The sequence below is a fragment of the Silurus meridionalis genome, chromosome 29 (assembly GCF_014805685.1).
Source record: "Silurus meridionalis isolate SWU-2019-XX chromosome 29, ASM1480568v1, whole genome shotgun sequence".
Lineage (NCBI taxonomy): Eukaryota > Metazoa > Chordata > Actinopteri > Siluriformes > Siluridae > Silurus > Silurus meridionalis.
Window position 1 is genome coordinate 8,708,428 of NC_060912.1, and position 20,230 is coordinate 8,728,657.

Consider the following 20,230-nt stretch of genomic DNA (forward strand, 5'->3'; position numbering starts at 1 on the left):
AAAAGAATTATTGAAAGTATATGGGGGAAAAAAAACATACACCATTTGGTGCATCATGAAACAAAAAACACAACAAAGAACACCCAGAAGTGTTGAGCAGATAGAATCCTGTTTCAGACACATATGGAAAAATATTCCTCCCAAAACTTCAGCAGCTACATCTCCTCAGTTCCCAGATGTACAGGGAGTGCAGAATTATTAGGCAAGTTGTATTTTTGAGGATGAATTTTATTTGAGGATTTAATTTGAACAACAACCATGTTCTCAATGAACACAAAAAACTCATTAATATCAAAGCTGAATATTTTTGGAAGTAGTTTTTAGTTTTAGCTATTTTAGGGGGATATCTGTGTGTGCAGGTGACTATTACTGTGCATAATTATTAGGCAACAACAAAAACAAATTCATACCCATTTCAATTATTTATTTTTACCAGTGAAACCAATATAACATCTCAACATTCACAAATATACATTTCTGACATTCAAAAACCAAACAAAAACAAATCAGTGACCAATATAGCCACCTTTCTTTGCAAGGACACTCAAAAGCCTGCCATCCATGGATTCTGTCAGTGTTTTGATCTGTTCACCATCAACATTGCGTGCAGCAGCAACCACAACCTCCCAGACACTGTTCAGAGAGGTGTACTGTTTTCCCTCCTTGTAAATCGCACATTTGATGATGGACCACAGGTTCTCAATGGGGTTCAGATCAGGTGAACAAGGAGGCCATATCATTAGATTTTCTTCTTTTATACCCTTTCTTGCCAGCCACGCTGTGGAGTACTTGGGCGTGTGTGATGGAGCATTGTCCTGCATGAAAATCATGTTTTCTTGAAGGATGCAGACTTCTTCCTGTACCACTGCTTGAAGAAGGTGTCTTCCAGAAACTGGCAGTAGGACTGGGAGTTCAGCTTGACTCCATCCTCAACCCGAAAAGGCCCCACAAGCTCATCTTTGATGATACCAGCCCAAACCAGTACTCCACCTCCACCTTGCTGGCGTCTGAGTCGGACTGGAGCTCTCTGCCCTTTACCAATCCAGCCACGGGCCCATCCATCTGGCCCATCAAGACTCACTCTCATTTCATCAGTCCATAAAACCTTAGAAAAATCAGTCTTGAGATATTTCTTGGCCCAGTCTTGACGTTTCAGCTTGTGTGTCTTGTTCAGTGGTGGTCGACTTTCTGCCTTTCTTACCTTGGCCATGTCTCTGAGTATTGCACACCTTGTGCTTTTGGGCACTCAGTGATGTTGCAGCTCTGAAATATGGCCAAACTGGTGGCAAGTGGCATCTTGGCAGCTGCAGCTTGACTTTTCTCAGTTCACGGGCAGTTATTTTGCGCCTTGGTTTTTCCACACGCTTCTTGCGACCCTGTCGACTATTTTGAATGAAACGCTTGATTGTTCGATGATCACGCTTCAGAAGCTTGGCTATTTTAAGACTGCTGCATCCCTCTGCAATATATCTCACTATTTTTGACTTTTCTGAGCCTGTCAAGTCCTTCTTTTGACCCATTTTGCCAAAGGAAAGGAAGTTGCCTAATAATTATGCACACCTGATATAGGGTGTTGATGTCATTAGACCACACCCCTTCTCATTACAGAGATGCACATCACCTAATATGCTTAATTGGTAGTAGGCTTTCCAGCCTATACAGCTTGGAGTAAGACAACATGCATAACGAGGATGATGTGGTCAAAATACTCATTTGCCTAATAATTCTGCACTCCCTGTATACAGACAAAAGATATGAAGGTTTTTTGAGACCTGTTGCAAATTCAAAATGACCATTTTTTTTATATATTCTGTGACCTGGGATTAACTGAAATATGTTACTCATATCAGTATCACACTCATAAAATTATGTAGTCATACTTATACAGGGTCAAGAAATGCTAAAAGTAAAAACAATCACAATCAATATTAAAAAAAAACTAATAAAAGACAATTATTGTTATAGTCTATTGTAGTGTTTTAAACACCAACACAAGTTTTCCAGAATATAAGGGGTTAATTGTCCCTATATGTTACGAAGGAAGAAGTTTGATCCAGAATCTAGAAACTTAGACAAAAGTCAAGGAACATTGAGAATGTTTTGAGATTATTAATGTAAAAAAAATCTATCAATCTACATTATGCGTAAATAAGTATCGAGACACCTGACTTTTCCATCCGTATGTGGTTCTTCTCTAGACTGTTACCACAAAGATGGAGACACAATTGTATAAAATGTGTTTGAATGCTGTAGCATGAAATTTTTCCTTTGAACGTGGAGACCCAAATCTGTTCCATCATGACAATACCTCTGTAAACATGAAGATATGCTTTACATGGGCTGGAGTGGAAGATCTTCATTGGTCTGCTATAGAGGTCTGTCCTTAACCCTATTGAACATTTTTGGGATGAATTGGAACGGTTTGAGGACTAAATGTGGAATTAGATGTTCAAAAAGCACATATGAATCTTATGGTCAGGTTTCTACACGTTTTGACGTGGTTTGCTTTAGTTATATGTATAATATCTTGGGAATGGCACTGAAAAAAAAAAAGAAGAAGAAACAGACTAATTTTACAAAATTGTTGTTTTTTAACTAGAGAAAATCTAAACACACCAAAAAAAAAGTGGACTCCATAATGACTTCATAAAGAAAGGCCTTGGTCTTGCAAATATTACATAGTTTTTTCACATTTTGCCCTTTCCATAAATTTGGTGCTTTAATTGCTATCTCTTCTGTAAATAAAAAAAATTGCGGGTCCATGGCACCCTTCTATAATCTCAACCCGCTCTTTTAACTATAATAACAGGCTTCCTTTAAAAAAAGACCTTTAAAACACCCCAGTGGATGAATTCTAAACATGAATGGAGACACTTAAAAACACATCTGGAGGCTTGCCATTTTAATTGGCTTAATAGGCCCAACCCGGAGTCGTGCCTGACAGACAGGGGAATTTAGCTCACAAACTTCCTGTCTTTAGCACAGACTCGTAGCTGGTCAATTGATTTTCTTTTCTTTCATAGTGCAAACTTTGCACTTCCATGTTAACAGTTTTGCAAAGAAGACATTGTTTGTGCAGGGTGATAACGTTCCTGTTTCAATTACCTTTGTTCAATTGTTCATCCGGCTTTGTATTGTTATGGTTTTTGTATAACGTCCCTAAAAATAGGCACCAAAGGCTAAAGCTTAGTGAAGGCAGCAGGTTTTTGGCTTATGTTTTGTGTGTATGTGCAAAATTGCTAAACCTATTATCATGCTTTAAAGCAGGGGTACACACTTTTTCAGCATGCGAGCTACTTATAAAATGACCAAATCAAAATGACCTATTTGATATACAAATGCATAAATAAATATCTATATTTTTCATGTCATGCGATCTACTCACACTTCCAACTTTTACAATGAAGTGGACAGGTCAGATCCAAACACTTTCTTAGGGGGTTCTACCTGGTAGATGTTGGGTGCTATATGAATAAAGATTGATTGATTGATTGATTGAGTGTGTGTTAAGGATATGTTGAGTGTGTGTTAGAGGGTAGCTGTCTATCAAATGGGGCATCAATTCTGCCCTGAGCAGCCTCTTCTTACACCAAGGTTGTGCGCAATACTAGAAGTGTTCAATATTGTAACATATTCCACAACTGATTATAGAATTGAGTATTTGTTACATAAGTGTTTTTAGAGACTAAGAGAGAAATTTGGTATTTTTCTATTAGACAGAGGTTGGCCAAACACCAGGAGGTAAATCTTTACATTTCATATTAAGCCTTTTTCCTCTGCCAGACAAATTAGCGACTATAAGAGACTATAATCTATTTTCAGCCATCACACATTCCAAAGGCACAATTACTGTAAGATGTAATCATATGCAATTAATAAGAGTCTGACAGGCTCATTAAAGCTGCTGGGGTACACGAGTGCTGAGCATAATAACGGTGTGTTTGTGTGTGTGTGTGTGTGTGTGTGTGTGTGTGTGTGTGTTAAGGCTTTGCCAAGCCAGATGTTTGTGGCGTAAGATCAGCTACTATCACTAATAAAGCTCTGCAATGATTATAAAATAGTACAGTACAATCAGCCACAACATTAGAGCCACTGACATGTGAAGTGATTATAGTGCTACAATTCAGTCATGTATATATATAAGGCAGCAGGTGAAGCGTGAATTTTTGATGTGTTAAAAGCAGGAAAAATGGGCAAAAGGTAGAAGTTGGGAGTCTTTGATAAGAATGTCTAAATTTTAATCTGATCAATTGGATCTATGGAGGCTCCACTTCACAATTTACAGTACTTGGTGCTAACATATTGGTGTCAGACACCACAGGACACCATCAGAGGTTTCGTGGGGTCTGGTTCTTGGCAGGTTGAGCTGTTTAGATGCACAAAGAGGACCTGGTTTTAATGTTTTGACTAATCGAGGTAAAACATTTGAGTAGGTCAGAGGTCAGAGGAGAAATATTTTCCTATGAAGTGCCAAAAACTAATCTTGACTGAGGCCATGGGCCAAAAGTAAATGTTGCATGAAAGAAAATGTTCTCGCCTCCAGACTCCTTTCAGAACAGTAAGTTAGGAAAACTACACATACTGCCTTTGAATAGACAAAAATTGCCTCGATCTCTCCGTAATTCGCTGCTCATTGAGATTACGAGATTAAAGTTGTAGCGGTACACAAATAAAGTCATAATATAATTTACAAATAAATTCACAATTATGAGAATAAACTTGTAGTAATACAAGATTAAACTTTCGATTAAAATGACGCAAATAAACTCAAAATAGATTGAGAATAAAGTCGATGTTAAGAGAATTACATTCAGTCACAGCCTCATACAACCACGATGCACCACAAAGAGCCACAGGAGATAAACAGCTGGTCCATGATATAGATATAGATGATATAAATAATATAAATGTAGTTATAAATTTTCATGCCTCACTTATATAAATGTTAAAATCTTGGGCAACTATGCACAATAATTTCAGTGCAATAATACTAATACATATACTAATATTAATCTTCCATCTTACATTCCAGTGTTCATGTTAGTTCTCACTCTCCAGTGTTCTGCATTGTTTTAAAGACTATGATCACACTCTTGATGTCACTCAAATAAGGATGGGTTCCCCTTTTGAGTCTGGTTCCTCTCAAGGTTTCTTCCTCATTACATCTAAGGGAGTTTTTCCGGGTCACGGTCACCATGGCTGCTCATCAGGGATAAATACACATCGTTCACCTTAACTCTTAAAATTCTGTATAGCTGCTTTGAGACAATGTCTGTTGTGAAAAGCGCTATAAAAATAAACTTGACTTGACTTGACTTAATAATAATAATTACCATATTGTGCAATACCTTGCATAACTCTCATTTAGTTTCACTTTTTCTGCCATCTGTTTCACTACTCCTACACATTTCATTTCACTTGATATATAATGTATTATGCATATTTACTTACTTATTTATTAATTTTTTTTCACTTTAATCTCAATTTTCCTGTGAGCAACTGCAAGCCAACAATTTCCCTACTGGATCAATAAAATATTCTGATTCTGATTGATTGTCTGTTGGAACACCATGTTTCAACACTAATAACACTTACAAATTAATAATAATGCATAGTTTATATAACACCATTCTGCTGATAAAATAATTCCTACTACATAATGACTTTGGGAACAATAAAAAAAAAAACCATAATCCTCCATTCCATTATAATTTAACTACAAATAAAAATAAACCCATAAGCCAAAATATTGTTCATCTCTCCCAACGATTTTAAATGAAAAGCAATATACTGAAACATCACAAACCGATCCTCCCTAAATTAAGTTCCCAGGCTGAAACCTGTTGTTTCTGCCCGACAAGTCCTCCATCCATATTGAAAAATGCCTGTTCGGTAGATTAATGAGTAATGGCTACATGTGGAGGAGTCTTCTAATATATTTGAGCGAGTTCCATTGTCATACCATTGGCTTTGCCATCCTAAACTGTGCACTGTTTCCAAAGACAACCCACTCATGGGAACTCGAACAGCGTTATTTCCCACTGCCTGGGAGTACTACCTCAGAGTCTAAATTTATCACCCAGGTTTGAGTCACACACAAAAAAAAAAAAAAAAGCTGATTGTTTTGAAATCACTAAATCATTGGTGCACTTTTGGCGCTGTCATGAACTACTCTCATGATTGACTGGGAAACTTTAAAGCAAATGATAATGCATGTGGTCTTGATGTGAGACACTGCCCAAGAGCTTGTATTCTCTCCTTGTAGGTGAGCAGCAATTGCTATTGCTCTGTGCTGAACAGCTGTCCACGGTCAAGCCACAAGAATTAATGATCTGCAGAGCCGTTTACGGGAAAAAAACTAAGGAAAATAGATGCTTTGCTTTAATTAAACACGGGAGGGGGCAGATCGGTGAAGCGTTCACTCTGAAAATGTGCACTTGAGCCAAAGTGGCAGCCTCCTCTGAAATAAATTGCTTCACACCGCTCTTTCCAGAGACGCGAACGGATACGGAGGAAGGCGTCCTTATTCTCTTCACATGTGCGTTACGTGAAAAAAGAAAAAAAAAGGAGCCAACGCAACATGTCTCAAATATGAAGCTGCGCTCTGTTGGATTCTAAATGAGACCTAATTATGTAAAGTACATATTAGTTATGCAATTTAAGTGGCTTCTAGAGGAAAAACCTCAACATACTATGTTGGACCTGTAATAAGGCGGAAAATTCGGTTACGGGGTGGTTAATGAGTTCATCAGCGAATGGGCTGGACCGTGAAAATGTGGTCATACAAAAGACAAACAAAATATGTCGTGAAAACGTCGCGTAGAACTGCTTCTGGAACATCTTGTTCCACTGCTGCCTTCGTCACGATTATCAAACAGCACAGAACACCAGGTCTTACTTCAACTTTTATATAGCACATTTATAAATTACAAAGCGCTTCACAAAATGTAGGAAAAATCAAAATACACTTACATTTAAACACACAAATAAAACAACACAAGGGTCCCAAATCGCAATTTCCATGCTTCAAAAGATAAAAAAAAAAATTCACATTGTGCACATGGGTAGTGTCATGCTGGAACAGTTTTGGGCCTCCGAGTTCAAGTGAAGAGAAAATTTCATGCTTCTCCATCCAGAGACATTGTATATGTGATAACAGTTAGGGGGAAGAACCGCGTAGGTCAGGTGTTCCAATACTTTTGTCTATATATTGCAGGGGTCTACAACGTTTTTCAGCTCAAGGACCACTTAGATTATAGAGACATAGAGCAGGAACCCCCTGATACAAAATGTGTCAAACATAGCCACTGATATTAATAGAAAGCAAATCATAATACGCTGGTTATATTATGTTAAGACAATTAGAACGATGTCATTGTTGTACACGCATTATTGTCTGTATATTTTCCAACCTTTCAACAAAATTTATGCATCATAACAAATGTTCACAATTTTCACAATCACAATTTATCAAGTTGTTCACAGTTGAAGATTATTATTTTTAAAGATTTGCAGTTTCATATATTTTTTTTTCTTTTACTACCAGGTGGACTTTTATACATTTAAGTTCCGCTTTAAGTTTAATAGAACTTTAATGTAATAATTATAATATTTTTGAAATTGAATATCTTTTCTTTGATGTTTTCACCCATGTTTATTGTAATTCTTTAAAACCAAAAAATTATTTGTGATTCAATATTAATTAGCGGACCCTCTGCAGGACCCCCTAGGGTTCACGGACCCCCCGGTTGAAGACCCATGATATAGTGTATACCTCACAAGAAAACTGAAAAACACCCATAAAAACAACGGTGATTGCCGACACAGACACCGAGAACAGAGCCAAGCTGATCTCAGATGGCGTGCAGCACGGTTGTTTTCTTTAATTACATCAATTTAGACTCCAAAGAGAAGGTAGAGAAGATAATACGGCTCTTTCCAAATGTTACGCCGGGTTATTCACTTTTTTTTTTTTTTTTACGTTTCACATCATTTGTTAACAACAACGAGGAGTTTTGCTGAAAGAACTGTCACTATGTATTCCAGAAAGCTGAGAAAAACTCTGAATCAATCAACAAACCCCTGACAGCTCTGCTTAAACCTGATTTTCATCCCATCACCAGGATTCAGCTGAGCACACAGCTTGGAATGGTTCTATGTCATTATCTCACATTCTTCACTACAGGAGCTCCACAGGGATCAGTTCACAGTCTACCTAATTCTTTTCCAATTCGTGAAATCACTGCGCTCTGGAATGAGATCACATGTTTTCTCATGTCAGTTCCATACTGATGACACACAACTATCCAAGTCTTAGCCTTTAAATAATACAGCTTCCTTTTTAGCATTTCGTCCCAGATTTAGACTCCTCACCAGTTTAAAAAAGTCACAATAACAATCACTTTTATTCCTCATTAATTCTTTATAATTTGGTCAACTTCCAATTTCCATCAGCCTGCTTTAATCTAGCACAAGGCACCTATCAAGGAAAGGCAGATGGCCATCATGTGATTCTACGGAAACCAGATAAATGTACCTTTTAGAGCTCCTGCGCATGTTGAATCACAATGGAAGGAAAGCTCTTTTGGATACCATACGAGGTGGTATCAAAAAGTTTCGAGGCTCGTTCTGTTTACAAGAAAATACTTATTTACTGTACTATTTATCTATGCTTACACACTATCACCTTTAAAATAGGCCCCTTGCACAGCAATACAGCACTCCCAGCGTTCCTGACACTTCTGAACTGCCTTCTTTTCGAATCCTGTCAAGCACCTTGTGCAAAAATGGAGGACCGTAGAGAAAACAGCGAGGGGCGAGGAGAAGACTCGGGCCAAAGAACGCAACGGAAAGTTTCAAAAGTTTGGGATAATTTCAAACTAAAACATAAAGAAAACACAATACAGTGCGTTTATCTTTTTTTTTTTTTTTTTTTAAGTAGTATAAAATTGATTTTTTTAATATATATATTTGCATTTGGAAGTAAGATGCCAATCAAATGCACTCAATGGGTTTAGTTTCCACAGATATTCTTGTATGCAGTTTTAGCAATAAAAATAAATACAAATAAAAAAGAAACTAATTACTTGTCATTTTCGCTTGTATGTTTAGTAGGGGTGTAACGTTACACATATTCATACCAAAGATTTTTGGTACAGGGCTTTCGGTTGGTATGCAATCCTTTTTATGTTCAGAACATAGTTAAATTTAAAGTTAGCACAGTGTCACTGTGGCTACTCGCGCTGTACTGGAAATACGATTTGTTTTGCACATGCATGAAACCAATAAAGAATCCATAGCACTAGGACGTGTCTAGCGGCTAATGCTAACGTTGATGTTTACAAATGTTAATTATAATAAACTCCGTTAATTAACAATGACAAGCAATTTCGTTTTTTCCCCCTAACTGTGACTTAAACACTGAGGTACATACCGAACTATGAAATTGTGTGTAGCGTTCCACCTCTAATACTTAATATTGCTCTTTAACAGTGAAAAATAACTTCTTATCTGATTACTTGTATTCATTGATGGACTAATTAGTAGACTTTTTTCAATTACTAAAATAATCGATAGCTGCTGCCCTAGTGGAAATGCTTTGAACCTAACCTTAAATAAATACTTTGACAACAATGTTGAGCAGAAAAACATCTACAACAGTAGAAGACTACATCGGTTTCCACTCCTGTGATAAAAGAACAGGAACCCGAGGCTTCAGGAAGCACAAACTCACTCAATCTTGAAAGCTGAAGATTGGAATCATAACAGGCGACTTTTTTACATGGAGTTCAATATATATAAATAGTGTAAATAGATTAAAGATTAGACTGCCATGCGCCAGAATGATAGAGACACAGATGGTCAAGCCATTCTGGACCACCGGCAGAACAACATGTCCACAATTATGATCTGTGTAGCAGATTGATTCACTTTTTCACTCAAAGTGACAGATGGCACATGCCAATTTTACTGGGACTACAGAGGCAGATTTTTACCAATACTGTATTGATTCAGAATGATTTTCTGTGGACAGCTGGTTTATATTAGAGAAGCTTAATTATCACACATCAGAATTAATGTTCTAAGAAGAACAAACAGGACATAGATGTAAGCAAACGGAAAAAGTTCATTGGACCACATTTTAAAGCTCTCTAGGAACAGGCTGGTAATGGAACTGCACAGGCATTTACGATATGTTTATTTAATTAAGTTTTGTAAAAAGATGCTGTAGTTCCTCCTCTGGGTATATTTACAGTGCTCGGGTCGATAATTGACATTTGACAAAATTGTTCTTAAAATTTAACAATTATAAGTTAAGGTGTTCCCTTATAAACAGCTGTAACAAATAAGTTTACAAAGAGAAATTGAACAAAGTGGAAAACATTACAATGAGAAAAAGAGCAACGAGTTTACACCAGCTTCATTATTAATAGAGAGGTGGCAATGAGATGCGATTCTCACACACACATAATCTTAATCTGTCTCTCTAAAAACAATTTCATAAAATGCATTCATATAAATGTCATTGTTGCATTATTATTTCTCTGCATATGATTAAGAGCTTTATTTATTATTGGCTAAATCTGGTGACATGTCTTCAACTTAACCCTTTTCTTTTGACGTCAGATGATACTACAACCAATAAATAAGCAGAAAACTACAGTTTTCTGTAAAAGCGATAAATTGAGGGACGACGGTACAACTTTATGGATTACTAAAATCACAACCAATTACAAACAACCCACAGGTCTTTCAGCTGTCTTAAACACACACACACACACACACACACACACACACACACACACACACACACACACACATGCACATACAGCTTTGATTAAGTAAATAGGGCTGTAGGGGTAAACACACCTGATCACCCCAGAGACAGTATAATGTAATCTTCTGCTGAACCTCGCCATGTCGTCTGAATTAACCTCTAACATGAGCCAACACACCAGGATACAGTCACATGTTTAAAATATGGGATGCAATGGGACATCTGGGTCTTGCGAAGCACTGATGATAACAAATCAACGAGTTTTCCTCATGTAACTTCAAATATAAAACCCAGAACGTGTTATTTCTTTTTTTGTTTAAGTGTTTCATTAAAGTCAAGACCAAAAAGCAAAACCTAGCAACCCTGAATTCTAAAATTACAATCGGACAGACAGACAGACAGACAGACAGACAGACAGACAGACAGATAGATAGATACATTGTCATTGCATAGTACATGTACACAGCAACAAAATGCAGTTTAGCACCTACCAGATAAATAAAACTGTTATAAAAAAATTGCTTAAATTTTTTTAACCAATATGAGCTTTAATATACACAATGGTTTACAAAAAAAAATCACTCATATAATCCAAACCCTTTCGTGAGTGATCATGAAAACCAAAGGTCATGGATGTGTAAGTGAATTGAGAGAAGAAAATAAATAAATAAAAAAAGGATTGTGGGTAAGCACCTCATCTAATTTACTCCTGCTCCCCATCCTCCTGCCATCTGGGCTTGATTAACTCCCTGAATCAATTCCCAGGTCAGTTCTAAAGCAACATGGTCAATATAAAGTCCGGCACATTGTAGCAGAAATCACACCAAAAATAGAGCCGTAAATCAGCGAGGAACAAAAGTCGGGGCAAATTATGTTTTTTCAGGAAATATCTACCATTCACCAGTGCCTGTGTCCTTATTAAGGCAAAATCCAGCGCATCCACCCTGAGCTGAGCCCCGGGATTTGAGTTACACTCGGTCAGAAAGCGTTTGCAGATTTACAGATGTGAATTTCTGGGTGAGTGTGGGAATATTTACGCTGATGCTCATAAAAACGCGAGATCCAGTCATTCGGTGCAAAACGGTAAATCCGAATCGCTTGCGTGGGTGGAACGGATGTCGAAGAAATGAATTTTGGACGCTGGCATCGAATAGCGCCCGAGAGACAATCTTCGAGTACGATGATTATGACATTCATGTGCTCGTAAAAAGCGTGTGTATAATTGAGTAAAGGATTTCAGGCCGCAGAGCATCTGAACGGCTCCGTACACAAGCTGAATGCATCAATCTCGAACCTGCTGCAGATGTAGACGTGCAGGACACGATTTCTCGCCCAAGCTTTAGGTTCAGCATTAAACTAAACATATTTGATTTTTTGGAAATTGTCACAAAGCAGTTTTTGATGAATGCGGATATCAGAATGAATTTGCAAGCCGGAGGCAACTGGCAAGGAAAAAACTCCCTGACTCAAAAAGAGAAATCGCATCTTCATCTGTATGACATCAGATAGTGTGAATTATGTTCCTTCTACACCTGTTTAAAGGAACTTGAGTTTCAACGCCATTATGAACAACAAAACCAATGTCTTTATAAGATCAATAAAGTATTCTGATTAGATGCTTTAATTCTGATTTTAAAAAAGTTTGTGGACACCTGACTATAAGCTTCATATGTGCTTTTTAAACATCCAATTCCACAGTGAGTCCCCATTCACTGTTACTTTAACCTCCACTCTTCTGGGAAGAGGTTCCACTAGATTTTGTGAAGATCATTCAGACACAAGAGTGTTAGTAAAGTCAGGTACTGATGTAAGTGTGGTGAGGAGGCCTGTGGTGCAGTAAACGTTCATATGGATCCATAAACACATTTGAGGTCAGAGCTCTATAGCAGGCAACTCAAGATATTCCACTCCAACCCATGTGAAGCATCTTCATAGAGCTCATGCTGGAACAGATTTGAGTCTCCTAATTCAAGTGAAGGCAAAATGTAATACCGCATCCAAACACATACCATACAAGTGTGTACCTCCAACTTTGAGGTCACAGTTTGGGGAAAAACCACACAAACCAACAGTTTGGAAAGGTCAGGTGTGTCAATACCCTTGTATATTTATACTAAAAATATATTTTAAAATATTATATTTTGTATATAGTAAGGGTGTCACGTTTTTGTATGCGCACAAACACACACACACACACACACACACACACACACTTATATACACATCTGTATTACACAAACGGGTCTAACAAATGTAAACTATTTATTCACAATTTTCCATTAATTATAAAATGTAATCGATATACTAAAATAGTGTATTCCATTTTATTTCATTCATTCTATTTCATTTTTATCGAATTTATTTTTATAAAATATTATACAATATTCATTTATATATTATTTATCCAAGCACACATTTTATTCGAAACTGTTCGAAAATGTCAAATGTTGATGTTCACAAATGTTAATATTAATAAACTGCATTAATTCAAATGTTTATGTATTTTTATGTTATATTCCCCAATATTATTTTTTAGTTCTAGTGAAGGGAAATCTATAAACCGTAGCAAACAGAGATAGAATTCTATAAAATTCTGCACCATCCATCTTTGGATGTTTAGATGCGATGTTGGGGTGTCCACATACTTTTGACAATGTAGTGTATCTTTCAGGGGAGATTAGCTTCAGAACTCTGAAGCTCTTAGTTGAAATGTCATCCAATGCCTTGCGCTTAATTAGCATGCTAGTTCGCCATATGTTACCAAATTGTTTTTTTTTGTTGCCTATTTACGTTTCCTGGCAAATAAAACAACGACCAGGCAGCAGCCTGCAGCTTTTACTTGCCTCATGGGCTAGCTAATGAATTCCTGATTTATCCACCCGTAAATCTAGCGTTGAGAAAGAAGAAGCTAAATATATCAATCGATATTCATCTCACACAGTGGGCTGAATATATTCAAATAACTAATCAGATCGTTTAGTCTGAAATTCATGTCTCAGGGCTGTTTTTTGTAGGTTTTTATGTACTTTTTTGCACCGTGGTGAAATTGCTAGGATGCTAGGATGCTAGGTCTTTGTCTTTCTCTGCTGCAAAAACATCTTTAATCAACAACCCATGTGTCTGAAAGACACACCAACTGTCATGTTGGTGTGTGGAGCTTCGTGTGCATTAGGTATAATAATATATTGTATGTTATATAGTATATTATACTATATACACTTTACTGACAAAAGTATGTGGACATCTAGCCATATGATTTACATGTGCTTTCTGAACATTCCACATTTAGTCCCCTATTTGCTGTTATAATAAGCACCACTCTTCTGAGAAAGTGGTCCACTAGATTCTAGTCAGGTACTGATAAAGTTGAGGTAAGAAGTGTGCCGTCAGCGTTCCAATTCATCCCAAATGTACTCTATTTCATTCAAAGCATATATTCATGGAGCTAGCTTTGCGCACAGGGGCATTTTTATGCAAGCAATAATCAATTTTATACGTTTACTGCAGCTATAACATAAATTTCTAAGTTAATTTTAGTTATAACATCGGTGAAAACAGGAAGTCTCTCGGACAGTCCACATAGATAAATCTAGCTGTAAAATGATAAAACTGTGCAGCATGTCGCATTTTATTCTTGCTGCAATGCACTATATTAACTATTTCACCACTGTGGTAATCATGTTAACTATAGGGACCAAATCGACGTGAAGAACATCTAAAAGCTGTTGCATTCCTCGTTTTAATTAAAGCAAAATGTAAAAAAAAAGGTTTAATGAACACTGTTAGCAGTGAAGCGCCTGAGGCACAGTGACAGGATGAGCTGTATGTAAGCTCAGGCCCTGAGGCATGCCAGAAAGTGTCATTAAAAAAGAGTGAAGAGGAGTGTATGTGTGTGTGAGTATAGGAATGCATGTGTCTATGTGTGTGTGTGTGTGTGTGTGTGTGTGTGTGTGTGTGTGTGTGTGTGTTTATTAAAAAGCTGACTAGCATTTTTAACCTGCTTTTCCCTCACTGTCTTGAATTTCCTAACCAGTGCCATCTTTCTGCATGACGGAGCGCACGTCATGGCACACCGAACACACAGAATCAAACACACAAACTGACACACACATGCGTACGCTCTAGAAATCAGATGATAGAGCAGGCAATTACACAGGATCGACACTGAAAACGAAAGAAAATGTCTCATTACCACTTGATCGGCTCGAGCGCGAGACACTACAGAGAGAGAGAGAAATAGAGAGAGAAAGAATGTGAAGTAATAGAAGATTTGTGAGAAAGAGCGATGCCTGTCTTCAATCTGACACTTTGTGGCCCAATCGCGGCGTTATGTCATGGGAAAAGAGACAAAGCGATATTCTCAACAAGGATTTGAGTGCTGTTTGGTCTTAATTAGATAAAGAGGGTCAAATCAGCACTGTAATTATTCACAGTCGTCGCGTCTCACAAACCGGGCTTCGAGAGACGGCGATCTGTACTTCTAAAAAGGTATAAAATGATTAAAAGATGAGCAGCAAATGTGATTATTTTATTCTGTTTTTCTTTCTTCTCTATATTTAGGAGCAAAGCTTTCCTAAAGCCAAATTCTCCACAGCTCAAAAACGTACCCCAAAAAACAGAGTCTAAGCCATTTTGTATTATTCATTCGGGAGAGCCTACTGAGTTTTTTTCTTTCATTCTTTTTTTTATTTTTATAACAAGCCTCTCCTACGCATGTTTTCATGAAACAATGCACTAGCATACAAGTCGATTATACTATTAGCTCAAGAAAAACATTCTGGAACATTCTGCCAAATATATAAAACCTCGTGCATAGCAGCAGTTTGTCTGCATGATGACAGCCAGTCGTGGACCAAAACATTACAGTGTGCCAAATCTATCAAATAAATCTACAAGAAGTCAGCCCTACTTTGGCAAACATGTCTGACAGGAAAAATCCAGGGAACACTTTTCTGGGGCTCTCCCCAACTAAACTATGGTGTGATCTGGATCAGGTTTGGAAGCATTTGTTCTTCTGATTGCTTCAATTGATTACGCTGGTTCCACTAGGGAGGTCGTAGCTTAGTGTTTAAGGCAGTGAAATTTGGATCTAAAGGTCATGAGATCAAATTCCAGCCACACCAAGCTGCCAGTCTTGGGCCCCAAAGCAAGGCCCTTATCCCCATAGCTGCTCAGTTGTATGAATGAGATAAATATAAGACGCTCTGGATAATGGCGTCTGCCAGATGCCGTAAATGCAGATGTAAATATACTGATGATGATAGGAAACGCATTATTACAGAAAGTAAGGAATATGGAACATGTAAATAATATGTAAAACTGCCAGACTTTACAATTTGAGAGCATCATGAGAAACTTGACAGGCAAAAGTCTTCTTACACCTATTAGGCATAACATTATGACCACCTGCCTTGTCCCCTTTTGCTGCCAAAACAGTTCTGCCTCAGTATTAACAGCATTAACTTCTTTAGCAGTTTGAGCTACAGGAGCTCGTCTGTTGAATCGGACCACACGGACCAGCCTTCGCTCCCCACGTGCATTAATAAGCCTCGGCCGCCCGTGACCCTGTCGCCGGTTCACCACTGTTCCTGCCTTGGACCACTTTTGATAGATTCTGACTGAGAACATCCCACAAGAACATCCCGCAGTTTTTGAGATGCTCTGACCCAGTCGTCTAGACATCAATATTTTTTCAAACTCGCTCAAATCCTTGCGCTCGCCCATTTTTCCTGCTTCTAACACGTCAACTTTGAGAACAAAATCTTTACTTGCTGCCTAATAAATCCCACCCACTAACAGGTGGCATGATAAAGAGATAATCAGTGTCACCAGTCATAATGTTATGTCCAATAGGTGTATACAAGAACAGCTCGAGATGTTCCTGCACCACGGCATAGGGTGCACCCCTGTTCCACAATTGTTTGTACCGAAAAAACAACAAACTGACCAATCTAGAGTGTTTATTTATAGGATGCAAATTGAAAAAAAAACAGGGTCTTTTTGTTGTTGTTGACAGTTTTGCCAAAAATTACTAAATTGTAAAATGAAAAGATGAAGAAAATGTATGAAACACAATGATGTCTACATTTTGTGCATGAGACACAAAAAAAATCATTTTGGTATTATGGGAGCATTAAGGCTTGTGCTATCATTTAGTATGAACAGACACTTCTCAGTTTCATCAGAACAAACCTGGCAAAGTCTAACAATCAAAAAAATCCTGCTCAACAAAACACCTTTGTGGACACCTGATTAAAAGATTTCCCTGTGTTTTCTGAACATCCTATACCACATTTAGTTCCCATTTGCTGTTCTAATAACCTCCACCCTTCTGGGAAGATTTAGTTCCACTCAATTTCTGAGTGTGTTTGTGGAGATTGGTGTGAGATTTGTTCAGCTACAATGGTGTTAGTAAAGTCAGGTAGTGATGTAGGTGAGGTGAGGAAGCCTGGGGTGCAGTCAGCGTTCACATTCATCTCATAGGTGTTCAATAGGGTTGAGTTCAGAGCTCGATAGCAATATAGGTTCACTCAAGATCTTCCATTCTAACCTGTGTCTTTATGGGCTGTTTGGGTCTTCTAGTTCAAGTGAATTGAAAATGAAATGCTCCACATCCAAAGACACCCTAAACAATTGTGTGCCGATTTTAGAGAAACATTTTGAAGAATTTGATTAAATGTAGGTATCCCAGTACTTGTCCACATAGTGTATATATAATATATTCAATATAGTCTTACACTAGATTACACAAAAATATAAGATATTATTCAAACTTTTGTTTTACTCATTTCAAGCTTTGATGTGTCTATTTGTAACTGGCAGATGTTGAGTTTCTTTATAAAAACAATTTGAAAATTGTCAAAGAAATTCTAGGTTTTATGTTTCTACATTTAATAATCTTGCTAAGACATTAATACATTTTTTACAGTGTTCCCTGTTTAAACATATTTCTACCATTTGATTCATCCTGACCTGGAACTTAATCCACCATCATGGCAGATGGACTGACAAGCAGAGTTCAAGTTGAAAGTTTCCGACTCACCTCGTGCTAGATGGCTTATATCACGGATGAGATCGGGGAAGGACACGCTCTCGTCCTCGTTAAACACGATGTGTTCGGCCGTCATGTTCTTTTCTCTCATCTCTGTATACGGCCCCTCCACGGCGAAGTAGCACGGCCGATCGTCATTCTTCTGGTCGTGGAACAGGAACAATGCGTGGTTTTGCCAGCCAAAGTCTCTGTGCATCTTCAAAACAAACTCACCCAGTTTCTCATGTGTTGGTCCTGTGTTTGTGATGGAAGAGTACAAGTTAAAGCCCATCGCTGGTGCACCAGCAGTCACCATGGGCACCTCCCAATGTGTGGTGAAGCGGGCGACCGGGGAAGACGCGTAGTCACAACCTGGTCCAATGAAAGCCCAAGGGTCATGGGCGAACTTTAGGTCCACAGCCACGAGGGTGCCACCGAGTCGGAGCACAGACCCTCCTTGTTTTCACTGTTGCTGAAAACGAGGCGCATGCGGTAACCCGGAAGCAGCGTAGGGTCCGAATTGACCTTCTCAACGGCCAAGTTCAGAGCAGGACCCACGCGAGGCCACGCCCATGGGTACTCTGTGTTATGGAGAGGCAAGATAACAGCCAGGGTGATGTTCTTAGTAGCAGGCGATCCTCCATGCTGAGGAACCATCTCCAGTTCCACAACTCCCAAAGAAACTCCGCTGAGCAGAACCAAAAGGGGCAGCCACAGTGATCCCACCATCTTCAGCACCTAAATTCCTGACATATAAATAACACATATGAATTGTTATAACACTTTAAGAAGAAAACAATCATATAACCAAATCTGAGCGTGATCTAACAATTGAATCAACAGACAAACCAACATCCTGACCATATCAAAGATCTTAATTTTATGTAATCAACATAAAAAGGTCTTCATAACATAGCCGAATCATTTTCAGGGACAATTATAAAGACCTGGAATATGCGAAAGCATGAAATATGTGATCTACATCTTTCATAAATTGTCTAAATTCTAAAAAAACACAGACCACCTTAACAAAGACATAAAAAAAAATACACGAGACATTTAAATTGTTTTAATACTGACAAGAATAAACTCACAATGTTTTTTTAACCCCTATAGGATTTTATTGTACAAAGATTAGGTTTAGCAAACAAACACATACATGCATAATATTTTACCATATTCAGATTATCTAGTAAAATAAAAGTGTGAGTTCAATTTAAATAAAAAAAAATCATGTACAAATATACTTTAAGGATCTGATTTAAAAAATGGAGACACAAAGTTTCATAATTGAAGACAAACAAACAAGAGGACATTCGAATTTGATGAAAACAATCCAAAGGTGGGATTTACACAATTAAATACAACATACTGTACATTTGTACATATAATACACAGCAATGTCTAGCCTTTATAATCAAAATATTAGTATTAAGAATGTTAAATATTCTCCTGTAGACTAAACCTGTGGTACTGTATAACATTATTATTTATTACAATATCTCAAAATTCATATTTTATACTGTAGAGCCCTTTTGTGGACCTTTTATAGATTTCCAGGTCATATCCTAAAGCTGGACTACTTCTTGTTGTTAATGCTAAACTATGAGTTTATTCAACACTATAGGAAGACATTCATCATTGTACGTAGCCTGTCAAATGTTAGGAAACACTTCATCTTTCATTGTTTTTTAAAAGACAACTGCATGTTCCTTTTGTTTCTATGCAACACACTGGCACATTTAACGATATAAATATTTACTTTGAGCAAACAAATATTTAAATGTACAGATGTTACTTTATTTTCATTAAAAAAAATCCTCTTTAGGCATGAATAAAAGCTTTGCACACTCTTGGCATCATGACAGTTCCTTCATTCAAACATTCAGCTAAAATACTTTGCAAGGCGTCTTGTAAAATTTGCCAAATAAAGTGTTATTTCTGATCAATCCACTTCATCCCAGTTCATCCCAGAGCAGTTTAATAGGATTTAGGTACAGTGACTGGGCCATTCCATGATAGATAAAATTTCAGTCGACTGATTGCGCTTCGAATGTATGCTTCGAGTCGTTGTCTTGTACTATGGTGAAGTTCTGACATAATTGCATGGTGTTGAAGTATGGAATGGTTGCCATGTTGGTTCCTTTCACCTAGAATAAGCCTCCAACCTTCCCTGCTCCTAAACAACCCCACTACATTAAGCTTCCACCTCCATGTGTGACTGTGGGGGTGAGGCAGTCTTCTAGCACCTTCTCCAATGTTCTCCGTCTTACATAAGCTCTTATGTTAGAGACACAAATGTCAAATATGGACTCGTCTGTCCACAGAACTTTCTTCCAGTCATCCACTGTCCAGTTTGGCCTTTAACCTCGTTTGTCACTTATAAACAAAATGACATAATTGAGTCTCAAAAACCATAAATG

At 37.7% G+C, this 20,230-nt stretch overlaps 1 protein-coding gene across 1 annotated transcript in view; it reads right to left on the minus strand.

The window, feature by feature from the left end:
* npr1a (natriuretic peptide receptor 1a) overlaps positions 1-20,230 on the minus strand; it is an 83,235-nt gene that overhangs the window by 62,188 nt on the left and 817 nt on the right. Inside the window, 2 exon segments of the mRNA XM_046844278.1 lie at positions 17,820-18,236; positions 18,239-18,553. Coding sequence (XP_046700234.1) covers positions 17,820-18,236; positions 18,239-18,536 — 715 coding nt within the window. The 5' untranslated portion in view covers positions 18,537-18,553.